General features: G+C 41.3%; 1 protein-coding gene across 1 annotated transcript in view; it reads right to left on the reverse strand.

Annotated features, from left to right (window-relative positions):
• Positions 1-453: 453 nt before the first annotated feature.
• slc15a4 (solute carrier family 15 member 4) overlaps positions 454-27101 on the reverse strand; it is a 67701-nt gene continuing 41053 nt past the window's right edge. Inside the window, exons 7-8 of the mRNA XM_078227044.1 lie at positions 17569-17727; positions 454-1607 (exon numbers count right to left, since the gene is read on the reverse strand). Of these exons, the coding sequence (XP_078083170.1) occupies positions 1423-1607; positions 17569-17727 (344 nt within the window). The 3' untranslated portion in view covers positions 454-1422. The remainder of the gene's footprint in view (positions 1608-17568; positions 17728-27101) is intronic.

The following is a 27101-nucleotide window of genomic DNA, read 5'->3' on the forward strand; positions in this document are numbered from 1 at the left end:
TTTCCTCCGGGTGCTCTGGTTTCCTCCCACAGTCCAAAGATGTGCAGGTTAGGTGGATTGGCCATGTTAAAATTGTCCCTTCGTATTAGGGGGATGAGCAAGGGTAAATCCATGGGGTTATGGGAATAGGGCCTGGGTGGGATTGTGATCAGTGCAGAGTTGATGGGCCGAATGGCCTCCTTCTGCACTGTAGGATTCTATGATTCTATGACATTTTAGGAATGTCATAGAATCATTTTTAGGTTTTCTCCATTTATTCCAACACTTCCAGTAAACATGCAATTCCACATATAACAGGAGTCCAGATGATCAGATTTAACTATTCGAAAATCTGCAACACAAATTCATTTTAAATAAGATTGATAATAATAAAACACCCGGATAGAAAAACAACCAATGAGAGTTTGGCAACATTTTTTCATCTATATCTGCAACATCAGTAAAGAAGCAGCATTTAAAACAAATGAGATTTATTTGGTATTGTATAACAATTTTACAGTGTGCTCAAAACAATCCTCTGAAATGCTCAGCTCTCCACGACATGTTTCCTTCCTATTTTTGTAGCTTTAATTTTCAATTCAACAACGTTGGAAAGAAAAAAAAATACTGTCACCAAATGGCCAGGTTTGCTCAATTGCTTTTGTCAGTACGAGACAAGTGTATAGATTTCAAATTAGTCATAACAGCAGCTGTTAGACTGTAGCCCGGTCACAATGTGCAAGCCTATTATACATGCATGTGGCAAGTTACGATCAGCTAGCATTTATTATAAAGCTTTCAATTTTTGTAACATGTAATCGAGTTGTCCATTTATTTATCAGTCAGCTGGTTATTGGAGAGACGCATTTCCCTCAGTCTTTTAGTTGCAAACATGATTCACAGAATTGCCTGGGGTGCAATTATATTTTTGGCTGCTGTACAGATGGGCTTAAAAGGGGCATCACTGCCATTTATATTTATCAAGATAAAATTAATAAACCATTGCACTTTGTTAACACCGAACTAACATAAGTAACACATTAAAAAGATTACCTGGTACAATAAAATACACTTAAAATCCACTTACGCTAAAAATTACTGTTGGCCCAATGAATTTAAAACAAACAGACCTTTTAATTAATACTAGAACTTCACGCAACATCAGAATGTCAGATGAATTTCTTTCAGTGGCAATGAAAAGCTGAAGTAGAAGTAAAAGGAATCTCGTCTTGCCAAAAAAAAAGCAATACTTGAACAGTTTGCATTACCTGCCAGTAAACTGAAAATTATCTGTAGTGTCCCACACGGTGAAGCGTAACAGTCATTCAGGTAAAACACCCCTTAGCCTTGAAGCTTTAGTCCGCAGGAGGTGAACCCAGGAATAATACTAAGCCAAAAAAGTATTACCCTAATTGCATATTTCACAAGCAGTGGCTCCCAATTTTATTTCCTTGTCCGACTGTGCTTCAGTTCTTCATTTTGCCTTCTCCCATTGATGAATAGCATGCCAGATTTGGTTTTGTGACGATCGAATGTCACAGATACCACAATAAAAATAATTAGCGTCACACACTGAATGGCTGCTAGCAGGAAAAAATAGTAGTCCATATGACATTGGTTGATATTACCTGGGGAGGGAACAAAAATCAGAAATAATTCACCTTTTTAAAATTTTGATTATATGCAAGCTAACAGGTTATCACAATTAAACTGAACATGGGAAATGTTCTATATTTTAAAATCAGCCACACTAAGAACACCAACTGGATGATTCTGATAATTCCTATACTCTGTAAATAGGATAGATAGGGCGGCATAGTGGCAAGCACTGCTGCCTCACAGCGCCAGGGACCCAGGTTCGATTCCCAGCTTGGGTCACTGTGTGGAGTTTGCCTGTTCTCCCTGCGTCTGCGTGGGCTTCCAGGTGCTGCGGTTTCCTCCAACAGTCTGACAGATGTGCTGGTTAGGTGCATTGACCCGAACAGGCGACGGACTGTGGTGACTAGGGGAATTTCACAGTAACTTAATTGCAGTGTTAATGTAAGCCTTACTTGTGACTAATAAATCAACTTTACTTTAACTTTAGATACTGAAATTTGCAATAGTTCACGGCCTCAGGGTATCCCAATCACTCTACAGCCAATGAAGTACAAAAATAGTGTGGTGACTCTGGTAAGGTACAAGACTACATGACAGCCACTCTGCACACAGCGGACTCCAATGAACCACAATGTGATAATGACCAATCAGTGGGTCAACTGTTTCACGACGCAAGCTGAACAGTTTCACAAAGATGACAAATGTTGAACTCAAATTTCTTTCTTTTTTTAGTAAGATACTGAGTTATTAATAATTTGAAAGTCAAGGCAGATATCTCTTTACAATTAAAAATTACTCAAATCTCTGAGAAAGATTTTTCTTGGATAATATTCATTGCACCTTTAATTACTTACACTTAAAATGTGTTTAGGAATTCCAACATCAATATTGCTGGATAGTTCAAAGTAAAAAAAGAAACCTGCTATATCTATTCTTGTTACCAGTGTAGAATTACGGATTCGCGCAAGGGGTCCTAGTCATTGTTTAAGAAGATTAACATCTCCTGAAATCACCCTTACATAACACTGAAATTTAAGTATTTAAAAGACTTCTTTAATTTTCCAAAATACAGATTCTGGTTGTAAAAGTAAGCTGTAAATGTTTAGCGAACATTTAATTAACTTAGTATCATCAGTACAGTGGCACAGTAGTTAGCACTGCTGCCTCACAGCACCAGGGACTCGGGTTCAATTCTGGCCTTGGGTGACTATGTGGAGTTTGCATGTTTCCTCTGTGGGTTTCCTCCAGATGCTCCAGTTTCTGCCCGCAGCCCAAAGATGTGCAGGTTTGGTGGAATGGCCATGTTAAATTGTCCCTTAGTGTCAGGAGGATTGACAAGGTAAATACGTGGGGTTAGGCCTGGGTGGGATTGTTTTCAGTGCAGGCTTGATGGGCCGAATGGCCTCCTTCTGCATTTTAGGGAGGCTATGATTGTAACAGCAGTTTAAAATTATTCCTTCCCTTTCAGCTTTTGCTGTTTTCAGATCACCTCGCCACCCATCGTTCTTTCCTCAAAACAGAAAGACAGATGTCTTGCTCCCAGCTGTCTTTCTTCGAGGTGTCTGTTGCTCATAAGCAGCTGCTGGTGGATTTGTCATTGGGTGATTTGTCTAATCATTTTTTTCCCACTTTCCTTCCAGTGCAGCATCTAGGAATTGAGATGCCTACATGCGCAGTGTTTTTATTGTGATTGCAAATGCATTTATATTAAAATACACCATTATAAGCAAGGGCATTTTGGAGACAGATGCAAAATAAATAAATATTCACATTAACATAGTGCCTTCCATAATATTAAAAACTTGGGGAAGATTCAGTTGCACTGTAACAAAACTAATTGTATAATGACTCAAACTATATGTGACATCTACATCAAGAAGCTCATAATGATTTATCAAGTAGAAAATGTGATAATTCAAATTTGCTGTTACAAATACACTGCAAAATGTTACTTAATGCTACAGTGGCTTTTCATCAACATTGAGATTTAAGATTGGTGTTGCTTTATTCCTCTTTTTCTTGAATCAACTGTAATCATTCAGCACCATGAAACATGGTACAATTAAATCCAGCCATCTGTATATTTTTGATGTACAACACTCGAGGCAAAGCACCATTAGAGCGTTCAGCAAAGCACTTTGGAATACATCCACCTTCCTTTCAGAGATTAGCATGGGAAAAGGGCATAGGCAGGCCATTTAGAATACCAATCACTTTCAACATGGTGTTTTAAAGATGCAATTAGTATAAAATAACCTGGAAAGTTCTTTGCTTGGCATAAAAACAGGGGGAATAAAAGGAAACAGCTTTGAGGACTTTGTTTTTTTTTAATAGACATGATTGAAGACTGTCATAAAAGGGAGTGCAGTGACTGGGGCGTGTTTGGTCAGCAGTGGTGGAAGGGTGGCACTCCCAAATTGATGCTTTTTATTTGCAATGATATGCAAAATTTAAATGTCCCTGTGATTTTCTTTTGTCTGACAATATAATTTGCAGTTATGCTCACAGTGGACATTTTGTTGGAGTTTTGTCATAATTTAGGAGATTTCTTCAATATATTTTTATGGCTTTGGGCAAATGAGCTTTTAAAAATTGGCTGCAGCATCCCTATGGCAAGGTACCAATAGCAAAATGGCTACTGGTGGATGTTTTGAGTCACAAGACCTAGTAAACTTTTGAATCTAAGCAATGAACAAGGATGAAGATTTCCAGCCAGGGGAGACTCACTTGGCTAACAGATTTTGGGGGCACTCTTGAACCCACACTTTCCATCCGTAGGATCAGTGGTGGGGGCTCAGGATCCTGCGAAAAACGAAATCGCAAATCTTGCTGAGAGATCGCGATTTCCAACTTTTGCCGTCCGTAGCTGGTGATGTAATCAGTTCACACCCATAATGGGCAAGAACCTGATTTTAATACATTTAAATCTAATTATACAACCCCCCACCCCCTTGCCAGATCGTTCTACCCTCACTAAATTTTTGTAGGTTTACAACAGGTTCACCCAGGCATGAGCCTGTCGTGGGAATCCCTCCAGGGGCACAAAGGTCAGTACAGCCGCCGGAGGAGAGGAACAGATGTAATGGAGGAATGGGTCCGATGCCGGCGATGGCTGTTTGGGTGGTGGTGGGGGGGCGGGTTAAGAGGAAACATTCAATTGTTCTACCCTCCGATCTCTATAAGCACTAGCAGTAATCAGGAGGTTACTAACCTTTGAGATCCTCCTTGCTAGGTTCTTAACTAGTTCCCGAAAATATGCCTTCGAGGACCTCATTCCTCTTTCAATGTCTGTTGTTGGTATCGATGTGAACCAAGACTGCTGGCTGTTTACCCTCCACCCTCAGAGCGCTCTGCAGCTGCTCAGTGATATTCTTCATCCTGCCATTAGCGAGGCAACATAACATTCCGGATTTACATCTGCTCCCCTGAGAATCCCAAATCACTATTGCTTTCCCTTTCTTCCTCCTGCAGCCCTACTACCTTAAAAACTCCTGTACAGCTGAGCCAGCTGTGGTTCCATGAACTTGGCTCTGACTGCACTTCCAAAGGGAATCACCACTTTTAGAATTGAATCCTATTAGAGAGAGAGAGATGCACTCAAGGAACTCTTGCAATACTTGCCTAGCCATCCTTGACTGCCTGGCATTCATCCATTCTATATCTGCCTGCAAAACTGTAAACAGAAGGGAGAGCCGATCTAGAAACATGCTATCCATGCAACATACAGCCTCCAAAATGCACTTCAGTGACACCACATGCTGCTCAAGCTCTGAAACCCAGAGCTCGGGCTGCTCTGGTTAACAACACTTCCTGTATATGTGGTTATTAAAGTCATGAGAAAATTCCTGGAGCTCCCAAATGGAACAGGATGTGCACACCACAAGACTGAGATGCCTCGCCAAGCCTCTATTTATTACATTAACTGTCTCATCAGAAATAAACTTAAGGCTTAATCAGTTGCTTCCCTTGTGCTCACTTCATTTTAGGGGATTTCAAATCGCAGCTTTTCTAGTGCCAGAGTTGCCTCACTGGTTGTTGTTTAATTAACTTAGTGAGGGCATGGATTCAAATACAGTATGGCAAATGAACACAACTTATTCTGGTGTTCTTTTAGGTTACTAAAATGTGACATTAATGATCAGCTGCAGCCTCTATCACATGAATAAGGAGGTTTTTTAGCATTAGACAATTTCGCGAATACAAAGTGAACAGACAAGTTAGTAAGGGCATTACTTAATTTAGTATTCGCTGCTATAATGAAGTATCGTCTACCATTCAGAAAGGACTATACAATAGAATGGCTCAAAGAATATAGAAGAAAGTTATTGCACAGAAGCAGTGAGTGCAAAATTGCTATCACTTTGGGAATATGGCATCAGCTGCGATCGGTTTATAATGGAAATCAGAGAACTGCACACTGATCCGTTTCTGTAATATAAATTTTAAGATCCCCCTTCGCAGACATAAAATAGCAATAGGCATCTATTTGCCTGAGGGTATAATGGCATTCATCTGCAAATTGGAACAACATGAGGCTGATTTTTTCCCCCACATCAGGCAATAAATTTAGAAGGAAAGCAGCAGAGATAAATCTGAGGCCAGGCACATCTAACAATAAGTGCAATTACATGGATCCCTCTGGGTACGTACAGACATGTGGCTTTTGTCAAAACCAATTACCCAAATTACATCAACCCAAGTCCAGCAATGGCTGAAAGTCCTATTCACCAGTAAAACACTGCTCAAAATGCAGAAGCTTTAGATGTTTTGATTTTTCATGTTCAGCAGTAAACATGCAAGTTAAATCATGTGTGATCATGAGAAGCACTGGTTTATTTGAAATTCAATATTCTTGGTTCGGTTATAAAATTGGACACTGTTTCGTATTATTGTACCAGATTACACAATAAGTTAAACTGCGAGAATGACTAAACAGTCCATGAACTGCGCTCAGCAGCAAAGGAATGGGTCTCATCATTCACATTAGTGACAGCTGCCACAAAGTTTGAACAGGCATGCTCTAATCAGCGTCTAATTTAGATGGTCACCCCCTACAGATTATCTGTGAGCAGGCCAAGAAACAGTAAGCTTCTCCAATGAACCAAATTGAAAAATCTTCACTGAGATAAAATCATAGATTCCTTACAGTGCAGGAGGCGGCCATTCGGCTCATTGAGTCTGCACCAGGCCCTATTCCCGTAACCCCACATATTTACCCTGCTAATGCCCCTGACACTAAGTGGCAATTTATCATGGCCAATCAACCAAACCTGCACATCTTGGAGTGTGGGAGAAAACCGGAGGAAACCCACACGGACACGGGAAGAATATGCAAACTCCGCATAGACAGTGACCCAAGGCCGGAATTGAACCCGGGTCCCTGGCGCTATGAGGCAGCAGTGCTAACCACTGTGCCACCATCCCACCCCCAGTGTCTTAAGTCAGGAAATACAAAGTGGCAAATGTAAATTAATTTTAAATTATGTACTGAAGGCAGAATAAAGGTTGTTAATATCATCTTTATTTCCCAGAGAGAGATAAAAGAGGCAATAAAACATTTTTTAAAAGTTTTTTTTTAATCTCCAAAATTAATTATCTCGAGGAAGTTGGTATATTGCAAAATTAATTTAAGGGTCAGAGGAGTTGTTTGGTAAGAATCAGCATTGATTATACTGATAGAAGCTCACTTACTCCTGAATGCAACCTTCACTTTTTTTTTGCCATCTCTCCCACCTCCTTCCCAGGATCCACAAACAGGATTGCCCTGGTAAATCTGTCATTTCAGCCTGTTCCTGCCCTACTGAACTGAGTCCTTCTCATCTCAATTCTATTTTTTCTCTCCCTATCCAGTCTTTTCCAATAGACATCCCTGAGTCTTTGATGTCCTCCATCACTAACAATTTCCTGGCCTTAACCATCTCATCTTCACCATGGAAATCCAGCCATTCTACATTGCCATTCACCAACCAGTTTCTACCCACTATCTGGCTGAACTTGTTATAACACTGGACAACTTAGTTAATTCCACTCACTTGCCCCAAATAAAGGTATTACTATGTTTACCTGCACGAGCTCTAGCTATGCCTGCCTTTTTGTGGGAACATTCCTTGTTGCAGTTCTACCCAGACGACTTGTTTTCAGGTGTACTGATGACCATATCAGTGTCATTTCCTGCTCACACCCTGAACTGGAAAATTTGATAAATGTTGGTCCAATTTCCACCCTTCCCTCACCTTCACATGGTTTATTTCGGATTCTTCAGACCTTGACTTCTCTTTCTCCATTTCTGGAGACAAGCAGTCAAACAATATCTACTATAAGCCCAATGACTCTCTCAGCTATCTCAACTACACTTCCTGATACCCTGATTCCTGCAAGGGCTCTATTCCATTCCCCCAGTTACTGCATATGTTCCAGAGCTTGGGATAGGTCTTCCTTTATAATCCCCACCATGACTGACATGGTCCGTGACAGTTTCCATCCTGTTTCTTGCACTTTCTTACTTCTTCCCCTCCCTTGAAGAATCACAATAGGGTTTCTATTGCCCTCATCTTCCACCCCACCAGCCTTCAAATTCAAAAGATCATCCTATATCGTTTCCACCATCTCCAGTGCGATGCTGTCACTCAGCACATCTTTCCCTCCCCTCCCCTATCAGTATACAGAAGGGACCCTTGCCTCTGTGACACCATGGTCCATTCTGCAGTCACCCCCAATACTCCCCAAAGATATGTAGATGAGGTGGATTAGCCATGGTATATGCATGGGATTACGGGGATAGGGTGGGAGGGGTTGGCCTGGGTTTTGCTCTTTGAGAGTCGATGCAGATTTGATGAATGGCCTTCTTCTGCACTGGAGGGATTCTATGGTACTTCTATGGCTCCCTTTTCATCTAAGCGCAGGAGATGTAATACTTGTCCTTTACCCTCTCTATCCTCACGATCTAAGGCCTCAAAAACTGCTTCTCGGCATTACAGTGCTTTATATGTGCTTCTTTCAATTTAGAATCCTGTATTCTCTGCTCACAATTCAGTCGGCTCCACACTGGGGAGATCAAACATAGGTTGACTAATTGTTTTGTGGAACACCAGCATTCAGTTCACATGCCTGACCCCAACTCCCCAGGTGACTGCTCACCCTCCCACTCAGCACTATCCTCCCCCAAACCCTCACTGTGAATGAGAGCTCAGGCAAGAGGCAGGAAATAACCTATGGAGTGAGAGCAGCTTTGAGTAACAGGTTTGTAGGAACTAGGAGAGGCCACTCCAAAATGGCAATCAGATCACGCAACCCTACATCATACCAAACGCAAAAAGACATTTAAACAAAACTCCCAGCTCTAAGAGTGAATGCCTGCTCCATTAACTGACCAACATCAAATCAAAGTGACTTAAAGCTGGGGTAACGTAAAGAGAGGACTTATGGCACATTTTTACCTTTTCACAGTATGATTGGTCATCAATCTGAAATGCTAACTCTGTTCTCCACTGATGCTGCCTGACCTGCTGAATATTTCCAGCATTTTCTGATTTTATTTAGATTTCTAGTATTTTGTTGACAATTATTTTGGGTCATTACTGTACTTGGAAATTAAGCAACATCTTGACACGTACAAAAATGAATGGACAAATAAAATCAAATTAACCTGCACTGCTATTCTACTGAATAGAATACTTTAACTGCTGATATCATGCATTAAACCAAGAGGGCAATTATTTCAACCATTTCAATTTACTCTTTGTTAAAATAATCCAATCCTGTAGGGGAAATGCTTGATACCTGAAAATGCATACATGACCTAGTATAGTTAAAGCAACAATGCTTGCGAAACCTTTGATTTTTTTTCTGTACTCTATCAGCCTTTGGAATTTATGGAAATATTGCAGCAGTACTGTGTGTTGGATTCTGTGGTTTAACAGCACAAATTAACATGTGACACAGCTGACACAGTATTTCAGGCTTTGTCAGTAAAAATTGAAGTGTTTCGCAGGGCTCAGGCATATTCCTTTGGGTCACAGGGCTGAGAACTTGTTCACATACTGACTCCCCAAAGAGCTTTGCAGTGTATATAATATACCCAAGGAGTACATAATGGATGAGTTAATATGGAAAAATCAGCGATAGGATATGTTTACCTTTGATGTAATGTGAAACCAGAAATTACATTTTTGTAGTAAAATAGAATCTCCAAATTGAAAGGGGAAAACGCGAAACAGAAATAATTAGTTACGTTTTGTTTAAAGTATAAATGGCTGGGAGTATGTTTTAGGTGCACGGTAGACATGTTATGCTGGTGATGTTAGCGTAACCTCTCAGTTATAAAATAAGAGAAATGCTCTGAATATGTCAGAATATCCATTATTTTTCTTCATGGAATAATGCGATACGAGGCCAATAGACAGCGATTTGGCTCATTCTGTTTTGAAAAGCTATCCAATTAGTGCCACTCCTCTGTTCTTTCATCTCAACTCTGCAAATTTTCCCTTTCAAGTGCTTATCCATTTGTGTTTTGAAATTTATTATTGAATCTGCCTCCATATCCTTCAAGGCAATGCATTTCAGATCATCGTAGCCTGCTGTGCAAAAACGCTTTTTCTTGTTGCCTCTTTTCTTTTGTTGCCAATTAACTTGAATCCTATTCACCAAGCTGGAAAATACATACTGCTACACAGCATTAAAATAAAATTCATCACTGGTACAGTACTTTTCCGTTCGCAAATCAACTATTGCATGAATAACCCGTCAACATAAATCACTAATGACAAACATTAGCGGCTTTGAAAATGGGAACAAAACATTTTGCTTGGCTTATTAAAAAGATTATAAGCTGCCAAGTCAAGCTAGTTGTTGGAGTGATTCAATTGCAAAAATTATATTATAAGTAATGAAAACATTTGCCTACAAGTAAAATATTGCAATAAACTTCTCTTGTTACCAAACAGTATTGCTGATACACAAAACAGAAATGCTTATAGTCTTGAACTCTTCTTGGTTTGGGAATTAAAAATAGATTGCTTACTCAGTTCTAAAGTAACTACAATCGGACAAATATTGTGTTGAAATGCAATAAAAAGTTATTTTCACTTTTTTAATTCCATTGTGGCCTTTATCTAGATCTAGCTTTTGTTGTTGCAATTGTTTTTGTTTTCCAATATTTTCAAATACTGGCAGACACCCTCAAGCATTCTCTCATTCCTTATGCATAAGCTCCTGAATATTTTTACTCCCTAAATTACACTGCAACTGTCCGATCTTCTTTCAGTCTAAGTGATAGGAAGAAGGAATGATTGGTTGGGAGGGAAGTTTTGTTCGAGTTTAATTTCACACAAGTCCAGACACGATGATTAGAAAAATTAATTTCATAGATGAGAAAGGTACAGGTGCTGATTTCAGTCTGGCAAGGGTAATAATATTTTGATAGTGGTTAAGGGTGTGGTTAGCGGAGATGGGTGAGAAAGCTCCATGTGGGATTAGAAGCACCCAAGATGACATTGCAAAAGGAGAGGTCAATGTCAGAGACAGTATTCTCTCAAGACAATATTGTTTTGATTCAGTGACTATAAAATGTACACAGTATTTGGGAAGGCAGTGGCGTAGTGGTATTGTAGTAATCCAGAGACCCAGGGTAATTCGCCGGAGACCCGAGTTCAAATCCCACCATGGCAAATGGTGAAATTTGAATTCAATAAAAAACTGGAATTAAAAGTCTAATGATGACCATGAAATCATTATCAATTGTTGTAAAAACCCATCTGGTTCACTAATGTTCTTTAGGGAAGGAAATCTGCCGTCCCTCCTCGGTCTGGCCTACATATGGCTCCAGATCCACAGCAATGTGGTCGACTCTTAAATGCCCTCAGGGATGGGCAATAAATGCTGGCCCAGCCAGCGACGCCCACATCCCATGAATGAATAAAATAAAACATGGGGCTTAATCCTTTTAATACAATCTTTTTAGATTCAGATTATGTCCGTCTACTAACAAACCCAATGCTTTAGCAAAGACGTTGACTGGAAAAGTTAACTCTGTTTCGCTCTCCACAGATGTGTTTGACTTGCTGGGTATATCACACTTGTTATGTTTTTGTTCCAATACTTTCTTTTTACCACTAAGTTTGCTGATGCCTGCAGCTTTATTAGCCATGACTTTTGTTAGTCTTGACTAGCTGGTAGGACATTCAACTCGGAGTCAGAAGGTCATGAGCTCAAGCCCGTTCCAAACAATTGAGCACGTAATCTCAGTTAAACTCCAGCGCAGCCCTGAAGGAACAGTGCAGAGTCAAATGTCTTTCAAATGAAATGCTAAACAGAGATTGTGTCTGCCCACTCAAGTGCATGTAAAACATTGGAAAGCACTATATCAAAGAGGAATTCTCACTGTTATCCCTCAACCAGCTTCTCAAATTGATTAACTGATCACCTATTTCTCTACCCTGTTGGACAATACAGATTGGAACTTGGCTGCTGTGCCACTGCACTTCACAGGTAGTTCACTGACTGAAATATTTTGGGATATCTTATAGACATGAAAGGCACCTTATAAAAGGTTTATTTTACCATAATCTTGGGTCTGTATGTTACATCACCATTCATTTTAATACATACCACTCGCTTCTTTGGTTCCTTTAAAGGAATACTTATTCACTTTGACCTGGACATGCTCCTTAGTGGCGATTGTCAACTCTTAACCACTAAAGGGAAAATCTGGGCCAAAGCGAACGTGTGACATTCACCTATTCTCAAACTCCCCTACCCCTACATTCCTCTGTTTAACCCACATCCCCCTCCGGCATAGACCCCATCCCAGCATCACTGTTTCTTCTCTCCCACCACCCCCATCGCTCGCAACCCCACCACCACAATCACCTGCTCGCTCCCAAGCCCCATTAACATCCAAAACAGCAATTGATGAAAAGGAAAAAGAGGGAGACGGAACAGCAGGGGCATGGGGGTGTATGGAGAAGCCAGGATTGTGGGATGCTGGGGGAGGGAGTCCTGGAGAGTAACAGCAGCGAGTGGGCTTAAGTAGTGGGGGACCATTTTTATTCACAATTAACAACCATCTGTTAATTCTTTGGATGGGAACATAAGCAATTGGAGGGCTGACTCCTTGATTTATATCGTGATTATCAGCACCTTTTGCACAGGAAAGTCCATGCAAATTGAGGGAAAACAGGCAAAGTTTTTAAATTACTTGTTCCCGCCACTTTAAGAGTTGGGAATGACAGGAACATCAGCACACACTCCTCTGGAGCACTGCAACTTCAGCGTTCAGTGTAAATGAGCTTGTCTGGAGTTGCAGTGCTGTTACATTCCTCAATAGGGGCAAACTTCTCAGCATGTTACTGGTACTGAGAAAGATAAACCTGGGCCTTTGAATCTGATGCACCTTGGTCCAGTTACTTAAAGATCTAGATGCTACTAAAACTGGTTGAAATGTTGTTAGATGCCCTTGGAAAATCATCTAGAAAGTCAGGTGCATTGCCTGTGCTTCACTCAGTCAGTCAATAGATAACAATATTGGCAAAGCTCCGAACTTCAGTGGGAGCTCAGGATTTCCCTTTCCTGAATTCATAATAAACTTTTTAACAAGTTTTGCCTTCCCAAACTGCAACATGTCTTGTGACATTTTCCCCAAAGGCTTTCATTTCAATGGATGTTAAACATATTGTTGTATTGATTCCTGGTCTGTCTTAACTTATTGCTAAATAGTGTGTACATGCTGATGAAAACTGAAGTCTCTGATGGATTTAGAAAACTTATTAAAAATAACTCAGTTAGACCCTAATTGGTTTCAGCTTCAATAAACTTTAAAACTTATCATCCAAGTTTCTTGAACTGAGCTTTATTTTAAGAACATCTAACCTTTTTATTTGCAATTATTAGCTCTTGCATCCTTTGCTGTTCCTGAATATCTAAGGACAACTTTGCCTTCTCTTCTTGGATAAAAACAAATGTGAAAAATTAATATCAGCACAGTGGCTAGCACTGCTGCCTCACAGCACCATGGACCCGGGTTCAATTCTGGCCTCAGATGACTGTGTGTGGAATTTGCACGTTCTTCCCGTGTCGGCGGGGGTTTCCTCTGCGTGCTCTGGTTTCCTCCCACACTCCAAAGATGTGCGGGTCAGGTTAATTGGTCATGCTAAATTGACCCTTAGGCTTGAATTTTACCACCTCGCCCGCCCCGATTCTGGGGCAGGCGAGGCTCACAGAACAGCATTCTCTGTTGGCCTCGGGCGAGATCTTACGAGTCTCGGGCAAGCGAGGCGGTAAAATTCCGGCATTATTGTCGGGGGATTGGCAGGGTAAATATGTGGGGTTACAGGGATAGGGCCAGGTTGGGATTGTTGTCAGTGCAGGCTTGAAGGGGCCAAATGGCCTCCTTCTGTACTGTAGGGATCTATGATTTCTGTCTGCATTCCATTATTGTTAAATGAACCAATATATTTTAATATCCTTCATTTACCATATATAAATTTGACAAATTCTTCAACAAATTGACAATTTCTTCGCAATTGTGCATTTAATGTTTTCTTGTGGATTCATTTTCCCCACTTGATTCATATTTTGTTGCAATTTACCTAAATTCTTGCCCTAGAGCCCATGTGCACCATGCAAGTTTTCTACTTTTTGCATCCACGCCCCTTTGAAGCAATTTTAATATAGTTGAATTTAATAAATATCAGTTACTGGCAGTAGTCAGAACGATATCATTACTGCTTGCAGTTGGGTTTGGTAAAAAGTCTCGTGAAAGCATAGTTCAGCATCCCCCTAGTTTATCTCTTATGCTATTCTTCATTATTCTTAACTCAAAATGTGAAATATTATTTCAAAGTAACCTGAATATAAGGACAATCTTAATGTTTCCTCAATCCAAATAAGAAAATAGAAATACATAAAGATGGGAGATAACTAGTCTCCGAGATTGAAATACTGAGGGTAATTTGCTTACTCTGCAGTTGTGCAGAGTTTAAATTTGCATTAAATCAGGGTCCTGTGGGATAGTTGTACTTTACTTTAAAGGGTCTATATTAGAAACAAGTATATTTAACTCATACACTTAGTCTTCAACACAAAACAAGGCTAAACTGACTTTTTCATATGCATCCCTACTATATTTTCTTTGCTCTTTCTCTGACTATTCAAATCATTTGGCCCGTTGGCTAACAGAATGTCCAAACTTACCAGATAACAACCATCAGTCCATTTCATGGCTGTTAGAGCAGTCAGAATTGACTTATCAACTTTAAGGAGTCTCTGAATCTTAAGTTTACATTCATTTATTAGTGTTACAAGTAGGCTTACTTGTAACACTGCAATGAAGTTACTGTGAAAATCCCCTAGTCACCACACTCCGGCGCCTATTCGGGTACAGTGAGGGAGAATTTAGCATGGCCAATGCACCTAACCAGCATGTCTTTGGGAGGAAACCGAAGCACCTGGAGGAAACCCACGCAGACACGGGGAGAACGTGCAGCCTCCACAGTGTCCCAAGGCTGGAACTGAACCCGGGTCTCTGGCGCCGTGAGGCAGCAACGCTAACCACTGTGCCACCCCTTCTTGCAAGAAGTGAATGAAAAGAATTCGTGAATGAGTAGAAACTAAATAATAATTAACCTATTCTGAATCACTTCACTGCATCTATAAAGTAGCAACTAATGATTTGCCCATTTATAATGCATTTTAAAAAATGAGCTCCACCATTTCACAGCCAATACAGAATTTTCAAACACTGCTGAAGAAGCCAAACTCCACTGTGCCAAACAGATTTATATCTAGTAGACTTATTGACCTTATTGTCAATTATCCTAGAGGTTCAAACAAATGAGAAAGATATGGGGAAAGCATAAATTTATACAGCTTTTCATAACATGAATGATAGACACCTGTAATGCAAATTCCATGTCACTAGAAAGTGCTGATCGTTACGAACTAAAAGGCATAATGATAGCCTGCCAAAACGTGCATTAAACATTTCAGCTCGACGTTAGAGATCATTCCCAATCCGGATCAGTCTCATTTATTTTTCAGGAGGACAGATAATTTGTCACAATACTTTGGTGATACTGGTTGATTTTTAAGTGAGCCTCTCAGCCAGGTTCCCTAGATGTCACTTGCTGGCATCTGACAGCAGTAAGACTTCCTCTGCAGAGGGTAGTACTTGCATTTTGATTTTACATAGTGAAAAACAGTGGCATACTGTTCTAATGTACACATTGTTAACTAGCTAGTCAACTCAGCAACTCTATTGCATTGGAAAACTAGACAAGACTACATGTGTAGCAATTTGAGTTAGGTAACCAGTGTACACTAATAACTCAAATGCCTATGACTAACTTAGAAAACTCTACCACTCACTACTAAAGGAAGCATTGATAATAGAGTTTGAACAGTAAAGATGTGCTAATGTGAATCATCCATGGGGAAAATAGGGGGTCACCTCAGTATAGAACAATAAGTTTTATCCTTTCTTTCCTTTTCTCCACCCCAACCCTCCTTTGCAATGCTGTTGGTTTTATACAGTGAAAGTGACTTCACCAATAATGGGTGGATGCACTGACAAAAACCATAAAGCTGCAGTCGATCGGCCTTGAAGATTCCTGACTGACTGTGGGAGCAGGTTAGATGTGACTATTGAAAACTTCACAGTAATCGCAGTTTTACATAGTAACCACAACTCTAATAGATGCCGACAATGTTCCAGAACTATTTTGGCAGCGAGCCACGAGCAATTCAGTTCAAGAATTCAAAAAGAAAGGCAGGACAGAGAAAGAGGAAGAACTGGTATTAGCCATCGGGTACCCAGATTTTGTGCAAGAACTTAAAACCTTGATGCAGACAGATGCTATTCTTTCAGTTCCTAATACCAATTAAAATAAAACCAGTTAATAAAATGGTCATAATATTAGAGGTGGAACAAAATTGGTTCAAAACAAATCCACAGTGATTGTGGGAATGTGAAATGCACTGCCCTGAAAGGGGATACAGGATCAGCTGATGTCTAAAACAAGATATGATTAAACAAAAAGGATGGATGTGAATGGGGGAGTAGTAAAGTGAAGTGACTGAATCCTGTTTTTAGGTTCCAAAAATATGCAGATAAGAATTGTACAATTTGTAATTTAAAAAAAGCTTACTATAAACTTTAATTTTGCACATTCAGAAAATACCTTCCTTTGCAAAAAGCTCATGTATACAGAACATATAAGATAAAATTTTACTATTCCTTTGTAAAACAGTTTAGTACTTCTTTAAAAAAAAGTAGAAAAATAAAATCATGTAGTATTACGATTAGAGAGGCTACACCAGCATCTAATTACTGTCAGAAGGGGATTTTGCAGCTAAGTATCATCCTTACCTTTATGGTAATGCAAATTGTATGTCCTCTTTTAATACAGTACATAATATGAATGGATGCTTAAAGTTGTAGGGCTAATGTACTCAGATTGATTGTTTTATATGAATTTAGCTTTGCCGAACAACGTCAATTTTTTATAGAGCTATCGTCGCCCTCTTAAATGATATTAACAGCAGTTTTTGTGTGTTCAGCTCTTGGAGAGATATGTATCCTATTTGCAATGTATTGTGTGACATTGCTAACCCTTCTTCAAAACAGTAGATATTAATACAAATCACAGAGCTTACAGATTAAAGCAACAGATATAGTTTTTTTAAAAAATAATCAAATAGCGCTATGAATGGGCTAGTTACCCCTTAAATCAATGTCAAGGAAATAAAACAGTTCAACCTTTTAAAGAAATAGGCACTAATTCTAAGATCCAAGAGGGGCAAGGTAAATTACGCTAATGCTTTGACTTCATCGCAACTGATTTTGTTTTGGTAGCGAAAATATATTAAGGATGCAATGTGCACCAAGAATTAAAAGGAATTCATTGTGCTCGAGGGAACAACTAACAAACATGAAAATGACCTTTTTTCTAATATTATAGTATTGATTTTTCATAACTCTAATTTATTTATACTCACCAAAATCACTCTTGCAATTCATCCAACCAATCCAATCTACAGACACTAGGGCCAGAAGTCCTGAACCAACAAACGAACCAACTCCAGTAAAGAAAAAGAACAGGCCCATGATAGCACTTTGCATAGACTTGGGGGCAGCTGAATAAGCAAACTCCAGACCTGAAAAACCAGAAAATAAAGAGCACGTTTTTAGATGCTACTTAACTATTTCATCAGAGCCAGGAGCTGCATATAGCTTCATCTTTGGTCTGCTTAAATTATTTTCCAGCTTCGAATAGAATTGCAAGTAGCACATCTTTCATCACAAACATTCACAAAATAATTCCACACATTTTCAATGTTTTTTAAAAAATACAGAGAAAACCATTTTAATTCTGAGATACATTCTTGACACCGAATTTATTTAATATTAGTGCAAATAAGTTTCTCAATTTTTAATCTTTGCTTCACAGAGGTAATATTGTAACCTCCGATACAGGTCAGAACTCGACCTGCCTAAGACGGAAGAAGCACAAGACCCCCTCGAGTGGTAGTCTCACATCACTTGGGTTTGACAACACACAGCATAATTACAGCGCAATGTCAAACTGGGTGCAATAGCGGCACAGTGGGCAGCATTGCTGCCTCACAGCACCAGCGGCACAGTGGTTAGCACTGCTGCCTCACAGCACCAGGGACCAAGGTTCGATTCCCGACTTGGGTCAGTCTGTGCGGAGTTTGCATGTTTTCCTCGTGTATGCATGGGTTTCCTCCGGGTGCTCTGTTTTCCTCCCACAGTCTGAAAGACGTTCTGGTTAGGTGCATTGGCCGTGCTAATTTCCCTCAGTGTACCCAAACAAGAGCCGGAATGTGGCGACAAGGGGATTTTCACAGTAACTTCATTGCAATGTTAATGTAAGCCTACTTGTGACAATAATAAATAAACTTTAAACTTAGCAACCAAGACATCCCTTGAAGTCCTAGGCAATTTTTAAACCCAACTCCAATTAATGATCTTTCCAGGGTAGAAGAATCTGAATTTTAGCAACATAGGTACCAGGTAATATACAGAGGATACTGCCTGGCTGGAATGGACAATGATGTGGAGATGCCGGCGTTGGGCTGGGGTGAACACAGTAAGAGTTTTAACAACACCAGGTTAAAGTCCAACAGGTTTATTTGGTAGCAAATACCATTAACTTTCGGAGCGCTGCTCTTTCGTCAGATGGAGTGGAAATCTGCTCTCAAACAGGGCACAGAGACACAAAATCAAGTTACAGAATACTGATTAGAATGCGTATCCCTACAACCAACCAGATCTTAAAGATACAGACAATGTGAGTGGAGGGAGCATTAAGCACAGGTTAAAGAGATGTGTATTGTCTCCAGACAGGACAGCCAGCAAGTCCAGGAGGCAAGCTGTGGGGGTTACTGATAACGTGACATAAATCCAACATCCCAGTTTAGGCCGTCCTTATGTGTGCCGAACTTGGCTATCAGTTTCTGCTCAGCGACTCTGCGCTGTCGTGTGTCATGAAGGCTGCCTTGGGGAACGCTTACCCGAAGATCAGAGGCTGAATGCCCGTGACCGCTGAAGTGCTCCCCCACAGGAAGAGAACAGTCTTGCCTGGTGATTGTCGAGCGGTGTTCATTCATCCGTTGTCGTAGCGTCTGCATGGTTTCCCCAATGTACCATGCCTCGGGACATCCTTTCCTGTAGCGTATCAGGTTGACAACGTTGGCCGAGTTGCAAGAGTAGGTACTGTGTACCTGGTAGATAGTGTTCTCACGTGAGATGATGGCATCCGTGTCGATGATCCGGCACGTCTTGCAGCGGTTGCTGTGGCAGGGTTGTGTGGTGTCGTGGTCACTGTTCTCCTGAAGGCTGGGTAGTTTGCTGCGGACAATGGTCTGTTTGAGGTTGCGCGGTTGTTTGAAGGCAAGAAGTGGGGGTGTGGGGATGGCGTTGGCGAGATGTTCGTCTTCATCAATGACATGTTGAAGGCTCCAGAAGAGATGCCGTAGCTTCTCCGCTCCGGGGAAGTACTGGACGACGAAGGGTACTCTGTCCACTGTGTCCCGTGTTTGTCTTCTGAGGAGGTCGGTGCGGTTTTTCGCTGTGGCGTGTCGGAACTGTTGATCGATGATCGGAGCAGCGCTCCGAAAGCTAATGGTATTTGCTACCAAATAAACCTGTTGGACTTTAACCTGGTGTTGTTAAAACTCTTACTGGAATGGACAATGCAGTTAGCTATGTAAGACTTGTAGCTAAAATGTGAACACAGCATTAGAAGTTCAGGATAATACATCCTTTAAAGTTTTAGCTACCACTGCCTCGGAAAAGCTGGAATTGAGCGAGAAGGCAGAACTAAAAAATCCCAGCCTACAAGTGAAAATCACAAAAGCTCAATTAAATTTAGAATACTTTTAATCCAATTTCATGTCACCTTGCAATCGTCAAGGTTCACAAACTAATGCGAAAGCTCATGCTCAGGATTTATAGCACTGTACCTCTACTTCAGCAACGCTATGTTGTTAATGCAAATAATGGTTCTGTGTGTCATTGTGAAAGTGATTCACTATTATAGTCATCTCAAATCTAGTGGTGATCTGTAGTATGGGTCTAGATTCTTTACTTGGGTTTATCAATAGAAAAGAATAGCTGTTGTCAAATCATAAATGGATATGTGACAAAACTGATTTTGTATCCAGCAGTTATTGTAGACAAACTAACTCTTGATTGAAAAAAGGACTCAGTTAAGCCTAATAAATTGCCATATCTCATTTACGGTAGAGCAGAATTTTTGAACCACGATTATCAAGGGGGCACAGGAAGGGCTGCAATGAACGCAAAGTGCCAAAGCTCACCAGCTCTGCCTCTTCCAGCAGCACGTCCCAATCTTGTTGGATTGGAGGAGCAAAGGAGTAAAGCTGCCTTAATTAAAGTGAATAATTAAGAATCTTTCAGCTAAAATGATTACAAATATTCACATGGCTAGACCATTAGAGAGGATACGGAAGAGATTTATAATATGTTGTCAGGATTGGAGAATTTTTGCTATCAGGAGGAGGAGGAGTTTGTTTTCTTTGGGACACAGAGGGCTAAGGGGAGATTTAATTGTGTGTATGGAATTGTGAAGTGTCTAGATTTAGTGGATAGGAACAACCTATTTCCACTAATTGTGACATCAATAAACAGGGGGTATAGATTTAAAGTAATTGGTGGAAAGATGAGAAGAGTATTAGAGTAACTTTTTACACAGAGGGTGGTGGTGGTGGTCTGAAACTCACTGCCTAAAGGGTGGTAGAAGCAGAAGCCCTCATCACATTAAAAAAAACAAGTGGATTATGCACTGGAGGTAAACTACAGGCCTCAGACCAAGAGCTGGAAATTAGATTGGACTGTTCTTTTTGGCTGGCATAGACACAGTGAGCCTCCTTCTATGCTGCAAATCTTTCTATGTTCCTGTCACAGGCTGGTGGAGCTTCCTTATTACAAGGAGGTCTGTGTGGATTATCAGCAACACACTAAACTAAAAATGTCATTCTCATTCAGATTACTTTTTCACCAATGCAAGTGCTAATTGCCGATGAAACAAAATTAAAATTGATTTCGCTATTTTATGAGACAGTATCTGACTTAATGAGTTGTGCACAATGCATGTAAGGAATACATGGCAAAGTAAAAAGGTCAATGATTGGGAGAGAGAAGAATGGATACTTCAGTTGGTTATGCAATTTGGATAGATTCCATTCAGTTCGTATGGGCAGAGGCCCAACATTGAACAACTGACAATTTTACTATAGAGAAGCTACAGGATGGTTGGAGTGCGCAATGCCAAGGTTTCAGCCTGGTGCAGCATGACATACTTCTGCAGTTAGAGATGCGATGTTCTACTTAATCTGGGAGTGTTTATTCTGATAATGTGTACCTCAAACCAAACTTGTTCTCACTCACATGAGTAAAACATTTATTGATTGATCATTTCCATGACAACTTAACATGGATTTTTTTTTCATATTCATTCATGGGACATGGGCATCACTGGCTGGCCAGCACTTATTGCTCATCCCTAGTTGCCAGACGGCAGTTGAGACTCAACCACATTGCTGGGGCTTTGGAGTCACATGTAGGCCAAATCAGGTAAGGATAACAGATTTCCTTCCCTAAAAGGACATTAGTAAACCAGATGGGTTTTCCCGACAATCGACAATGATTTCATGGGCATCAGTGGATTCTTAATTCCAGATATTTTTTTTATTGAATTCGAATTCCACCAGCTGCCGTGGCGGGATTCAAACCCAGATCCCCAGAACATTAGCTGAGTTTCTGGATTAATAGTCTAGCGATAATACCACAAGGCCATTGCCTCCCCTTATTAATTAAAGCCTTGGAGTTACTGATGGTAAAGGGGTTCAAAAACATTGTTTCTTTAAAAACGGGGAGGGGGAGACTGTTACAAATTAGAACTCAGTTCAGAATAAACATATTTAGTAGTCAACGTGAAATAGATAAATAGGTTGGTGCTGTATATTTTGTTTTACTGAAAACTGCATAAGGTATCATTTCTAAAAACAAAGCTAACAGAATGATCCTTAGGTGACGACAGCTATACCTAGCCCAGAAAGGGGCCTTGATCAGGCAAGGCAGCTACAACATTGGGAGAGCAACAGGATAGTTATCTAAAACAAATAACCATACATCAAAACTGCGTTAGGATTTTCAGCTAACCTTGCTTAATTACGTTGCTGCTCAAATTGGTATGTAGAAATAGAAGTTATTTTGGTGAACAGCCCTCTGATACAAAATTACGATGAAGAATTAAACCATTTATACTGGATAGTCATTATGAACAGCTTATCAACAAGCCAAATGAATAGCTCGGAGCATAAATAAATGATAAGAGACCAGTACAGACAATGAAATCCTGAAAACCAGCTTGAAGGCCACTTGAAGGCACTGGATGCTACAAAGGCTATGGGCCTGGACAACTATTACTGAAGATTTGTGCTCCAGAACTTGCCGTGCCCGTAGTCAGGCTGTCCGAATAGAGCTACAACACTGGCACCTCCCTGACAATGTAGAAAATTTTCCAGGTATGTCTAGTACATAAAAGGTAGGACAAATTCAACTCAGCCAATTACCACCCCATTAATCTGTTCTCGATCATCAGTAAAGTGACGGAGGGGGTCATCTACAATACCTTCAAGTGGCACTTGCTTAGCAATAACCTGCTCACCGACGCTCAGTTTGGGTTCCACCAGTGCCACTCAACTCCCGACCTCATTACCACCTTGGTTCAAACATGTACAAAAGGGCTAAACTCCAGTGAGGTGAGAATCATTGCCCTTAACACCAGGGCAGCCTTCTGGAGTCAACGGGAACTGGGGGAAAACTCTGCATTGGTTGGAGTCATACCTATCACAAAGGAAGATGGTTGTGGTTGTTAGAGGTCAATCATCTCAGTTCCAGGACCTCACTGTCCGAGTTCCTCAGGATAGTTTCCTAGGCCCAACTATATTCAGCTGCTTCATCAATGACTTTCCCTCCATCATAAGGTCAGAAGTGGGGATGTTCGCTAGTGATTATAAACTTTTCAGCACCGTTTGCGGCTCCTCAGATACTGAAGCAGTCCATGTCCAAATGCAGCAAGATCTGGACAATGTCCAGGGTTGGGTTGACAAGTGGCAAGAACATTCATGTCACACAAATGCCAGGCAATGACCATCTCCAAAAAGAGAGAATCTAACCATTGCCCTTTGATGTTCAATGACATTACCATTGTTGAACCCCTACTAACATCATCCTAGGGGTTACCATTGTCCAGAAACTGAATTGGACTAACCATATGAATGAATACTGTGGTACACGAGCAGGTCAGAAGGTGAGTAACTCACGTCCTGACTCCCCAAAGCCATCTACAAGGTACGAGTCAGGAATGTAATGGAATACTGTCCACCTGCCTGGATGAGTGCAGCTCTAACACCCAAGAAGCTCAACAGCATCCAGAACAAAGCAACCCCCATCCACAAACATTCACTCCCTCCACCACTGACACATAGTGGCAGCAGTGTGTACCATTTACAAGATGCACTTCAGGAATTTACCATGGTCCCATAGGCAGCACCTTCCAAACCACTTCCATGTCTGAAAAGACAAGGGTATGGGAGTACATCACCTGGAGGTTCCCGTCCAGGCCACTCACCATCCTGACCTGGAAATGTGTCACTGTTCCTTCACCATTGCGGAGTCAAAATCCTGGATCTCCCTCCCTAACAGCACTGTGGGTGTACCTATGCCACATGAACTGCAACGGTTGCAGAAGGTGCACCATCACCTTCTCAAGGGCAATTCGGGATGGGCAATAAAGGCTGGCCTTGTCAGCAATACTCAGATCCCAAGAATGAAGAAAGAGGAGATGGAAAGGAGTTACAAAAAAAAACAGTGACAAAGAACAGCCCAGGGCGAGATAAGAAAAGATGATGTAATATCCTCGTTGATCAAGGAAAGAAGGTGCTTGCCAAGTCTCTGGAGGTTCGCAGCAGATGGATAACATTAGGACTTTTACCTCATGGTTTAGACAAGAACTCAATGTTCTAGTGGACACTTTGTATTAAGGGAAACCTTTACAAGACAATTAGTCAGGGTCTCGACTGAAAAAGGTATCATGGGAGAGACTTGGAAGGCCTCAGCTGGAAGAGAAATTCTAACAGTAGATCCATGCGAACATTCTTGGGTAGTTTGAGAAGGCAGTGAGAAGAAAAGAAAGAAACAGCTGTTTGTGCATGTTAACTGTCCTGCCTGACCTGGACTGGTCAGGCAGGACAGTTAACCTATCACTGTCATAGTGATAGGTTTTTCCCGATCTTAAACTCTGATTAAACACAATATACCCATTAACTTGGTTGGAGTCAATGCTGATCGATTAGATAATTGATAACACCACATTGTGCTTAAATAAAAATAACATCAAATTTGTGAGCTTAAAATCCCAGGAATGTGCAAGGTACGAAGTCTGGGATGGGGAAGTGACATTCAGCAAAAAGTGAGTGAAATTCTGGAATAGGGCAATACAGAGACTGATGTTGGGCAGGAAGATTTGCAGACCAAATGACTAAATCTCTCACTTCTTCTTGCTTTTACAATTAGAGACATCAGTTTACTCACAGACAGACAGGCTGGCACTTGTTTACACAACAGGGGCAAATCTCCCCCAAAAATTCTAAGTGTCGAATTCGCATGAAAACTGGAGTAAATCACGTTTTTTTCAGTGGGAGTTCAGAGAAGAATCTCCCACACTCTGCACTGCTGAGTGCATCAGCGAAAATCACGTAAAAAATATGGGGCGGGGTCTATTCCTGCTGGAGGTGCTGGCAGCATAGTGCTGAGTGAGCCACTGCGCATGCGCCGATCTTCTGTCAGTGCCGAAACTGGCACATGCGCAGTGGCCCCTGTCTGCTGACCTCGATCACTAGCCAATGATCAGCAATCCTGCATCGCCAGCCCACCCCCCCACCCACCACGCCCCCCCCAATTCGTTGACTCCAAGCATGCCCGGGCCCAGCCTTACACCCCCCCCCCCCCTAATTTCCTTTGCCCTGCGGCCCTCCCCCCCCCTCCCCCAGCAGGTTGTTCTCCTCTGCCAACCCCCCCGCCCCGATCCTGACTGTGGCGTGGCCAACTCCCATCAGGCCCCACTCCAATTGGGCCCTGCCCCCTTGGCACTCAATGCCTAGTGGGCAGTGCCAAGGTGCTCCTGAGCATTGGTACTTTGTCCCTGGGGCAGTGCCAGTGCCCAAACTGGCATTGCCAAGGTGCCAATGCCCAGGGGCACCCCCCACCACCCAACCCTTTGGGGGTGAGGCCCGATTGCCCCCCCTTTCACTCCAGCAAGGTCAGGCCGCCCACTCCCCATTAGTGTGGAGCTATTACGAACACCGCTTGAGTGAAACATTTCCGGCACGGAGCTGATGACGCCAGAAATCTGGCACCCAGTGCGGATCGTGCTAATCGGTCCCGCTTAACACTCAAATCTTCTGCGCTAAAACGTCAGCACAGCAGGATGGGAGAATCACCCCCAACATATTTGAAACATTAGATACTAAACAAAGCACACTTTTCAATTTTTGAAATGGTGTAGGTTAAGCAGAGTGAATATTTGGTGCTTTTAGAAATGTAGTAACCCAAGCACAGGAGCTGGCCATTCAGCTGCTCAAATCCACCATTCTATTAGATCATGGTTGATCTATATCTTAACCCCATCCCTCGCCTTGGTTTTGCGACCTTTAATACCCCTTTTCTACTAAAAACCCCATCAATCTCTAATTTTAAATTTTCAACTCACCTGGCTTCAATGGCTTTTTTGGTAGAAAGTTTTCCAGATTTCCACCACTCTTTTGAGTGAAGAAGTGCTTTCGGACATCACAACTGAATGAACCTGGTTCTAATTTTAAGGTTATGCCCTCTTGATCTGGACTGTTCCGTCAGAGGGAATAGATTTGTCTTTCTTTAGGTGCAGAGTGGATCACCTCACAATATCCCAAACTGTCGCAGTTTTTCCTCACTAATTTGGACAATTGCTTTCTATCCTAATCTTTCATAATTTGCTCTTGTACATTGAGAAAGAAATGCAATCTGGTGTCACTAAATTCAAATGGTATAGCAGACAAGATGTAATTAATAAAAAGATGTATGACAATAAAACAACTTCCAGCTCCACAAGATAACGAGCAATGTTCTTCAATTTGATATATTACACTAACAATAAAACTAAAGTGCAGTAATTGAATGATAATGCTTATATGCAACCTTAGCAATTGAATCTCAAAAACTGTACCAGTTTTCCAACACAGCACTGCAAATTCAGATCTTCCCATCTGAGGGGGGAGTTTATTTTTCTTTTTAAAGATTAAAGCCCCAAAGTTCCAACTGGGTCAGGCATCAGTGGGGTGGATCTCAATTCTGGGAACTAGAAAATGGAGCAGAACTCATTTCTACTCCAACCCCCATTTACACCTTTAGGAAAATGTCTGGTGGAGTTTGGGCACAGTCATACCTACTGCCTGCTCCTCCATGCTAGAGGAAGGATAACTGGAAAGCTCCCAGGTTTCTGTGGGAATTCTGTACAGAACGCCATTTAAGAGCTTTAGCAGCATTAATGCCAGGTGATGGACTGGTCAGTTGGCTATGTGGCTAGAGTGCAGAATAACGCCAGTGACCAGCTGAGGTCGTTCTTGGGACTTACCTCCAAACCTGTGTCTCAGTGATATTATGGCACAAGACATGATAAGCAACCCTCAGACAACAAGGATGCTACAGGAAAAAAATGGCAGGTGAGAATTGGAACATTCTGCTGAAACTGCAGAAAGGCTCCTAAACTCTTCTGGCCAAAGGAAGCCCCTTTTAAACATAAAGAATGCTCCACTGCAAGTTGGAAGGTATGGAGAGTTTACCTAGATGTTGGGGCTTTGCATGGCGTCATTCTGGCTGTTTTCCATGTGGATATTAATTGAGGTGCCCACACTGACACAATGTCCCAGAAATGCCTGGGAAG

Source organism: Mustelus asterias, chromosome 13 (genome assembly GCF_964213995.1).
Source record: "Mustelus asterias chromosome 13, sMusAst1.hap1.1, whole genome shotgun sequence".
In the NCBI taxonomy this organism is placed as follows: domain Eukaryota; kingdom Metazoa; phylum Chordata; class Chondrichthyes; order Carcharhiniformes; family Triakidae; genus Mustelus; species Mustelus asterias.